The 1,626-nt window shown below is 46.2% G+C and overlaps 1 protein-coding gene across 1 annotated transcript in view; it reads right to left on the bottom strand.

Annotated features, from left to right (window-relative positions):
- LOC107096061 (EH domain-containing protein 4-like) overlaps window positions 1-1,533 on the bottom strand; it is a 43,207-nt gene extending 41,674 nt beyond the window's left edge. The window contains exon 1 of the mRNA XM_015392547.1: window positions 1,113-1,533. Coding sequence (XP_015248033.1) covers window positions 1,113-1,342 — 230 coding nt within the window. The 5' untranslated portion in view covers window positions 1,343-1,533. The remainder of the gene's footprint in view (window positions 1-1,112) is intronic.
- Between the last annotated feature and the right edge of the window lie 93 nt (window positions 1,534-1,626).

Genomic DNA, 1,626 nt, shown 5'->3' with positions numbered 1-1,626 from the left:
TCATTCCTTTAGAGACAGCATGAAAAGTCAGCTGAGTACAAAACATAGAGAGGAAAACAAGAAGAAAAGGGACAAGAAGAGAGGGACACAACCTAGAACAGATAATGGATGTCTATTCTATTAACATTTATCTATCTTTGTATTTCTCTATTTTATTCAATTAAAAACCAAAAAACAGAATTCCAGATATTTCAGGTTATGCTTACAGCATCTGTCACTGACCGATATCCTGAGTTTTTCTGGCTGGTTTTAAAGTGAATATTTCTAAACTAATTTATTGGAGGAGAACCTCAATGGGCGTGTATCCCTTTAGTCATGTACAAAAAAACTATTTAATTACTGACTTTTTGGTGTTTTTAGAAGCATGTGGCGATCTGACCTTCAATAGTTAGGTAGGATACAGTCTATTTATTTTTAAACTAAAGGGATAATCACTAATCTGACATCTTGCGGATGCATATTGACTAAAGGTATGCTGGTCTGACAGAACAGCAGCTCCTTCTGCGTGTTCTCCCAGTAGATAAACAGTTTCCATCTGGGTACTCCAGCTTCCTCCTGCCGGCAGGCTGATCATCTCTCCTTGCAGCTTGGAGGTTTAGGTTGGTGTGTTTCTCATAGCAACAATGATCTTACTGGCAGAGCAGAAGCTTCACACTCTGTCACTTCTTGCTCTTCTAGTCTGAAAAGGTCAGAGTCTGTCTGTTAGATCTCATGGTGCCTCGGTTGTACCTGACATGATGACCCCTGTGACCCCTGACATGGTGGGTGTGGCCCCCCCATTAGTCTGTTTACAAAACAAGGCGACGGTTGGATTGGGATTCATCTGAGCTCAGATGTTAAACACTGAACCTCCTGCTATGTGCCGCAGACTCTGATTCTTTCTCAGCATTTCCAGATGCAACAGGTGGAACTGAACTTTTTCCTTTTTTCATCCAATTAATAACATTTTCATATCTCTGGAGGATGGGTCACATCATCACAACTTAAAGTTCATATTAAAAAACATCTCAGAGCTGAAATGCTTTTTATTTAAACCACATGAGACATAAATTATTCGATAACTGAGTTCATTAAAGGTGGAATATTTGAGGCTTTTTATCAGGTGAGCTTACCTGATGAAGGTGGTCTTCCCGGTGGAGTACTGCCCCACCAGCAGCACCATGGGCTTGCTCTGGAAGTCTGCCCCCTCCAGGGCCGGGGAGTGGAAGTCATGGAAGAGGTAGGTCTCCTCCAGCGGCAGCAGCTTCTTGGTGTACAGGGTCTGCAGTCCCTCCGTCACCGTCTGGTACATCTCTCCTTCCTTGTTGCGGCCACCCTGCTCCTTGTTCACCCAGCTGAACATGCTGCGCTTTAGTAACACCACAATCCAACTTCCCTTTTTTCGGAGTTTCCAAACGCTCCGGCTGTTTGCGCCTCCCTCCCTGCTGCTCCTCCCGCTGCTGTTGCTCCTTCTGCTCCGCTGGATCAGGCCTGCTGGGGCTGTTTGGGGCGCAGACGGTGCTGATGATGATGATGTGTTTCTGGTACCTGAGGACGCCGCCCTTCCCCGGTGACGCAGCTGCTTCCCCCAGGCAGGGAGGAGGAGGAGGAGGAGGAGAAGGAGGAGGAGGAGAAGAGGAGGAGGAG

This window comes from Cyprinodon variegatus, unplaced genomic scaffold (assembly GCF_000732505.1).
Source record: "Cyprinodon variegatus isolate N-32 unplaced genomic scaffold, C_variegatus-1.0 Scaffold595, whole genome shotgun sequence".
Classification (NCBI taxonomy): domain Eukaryota; kingdom Metazoa; phylum Chordata; class Actinopteri; order Cyprinodontiformes; family Cyprinodontidae; genus Cyprinodon; species Cyprinodon variegatus.
The sequence above is the reverse complement of the archived record's forward strand: the minus strand, read 5'-3'. Positions and strand labels throughout refer to the sequence as shown.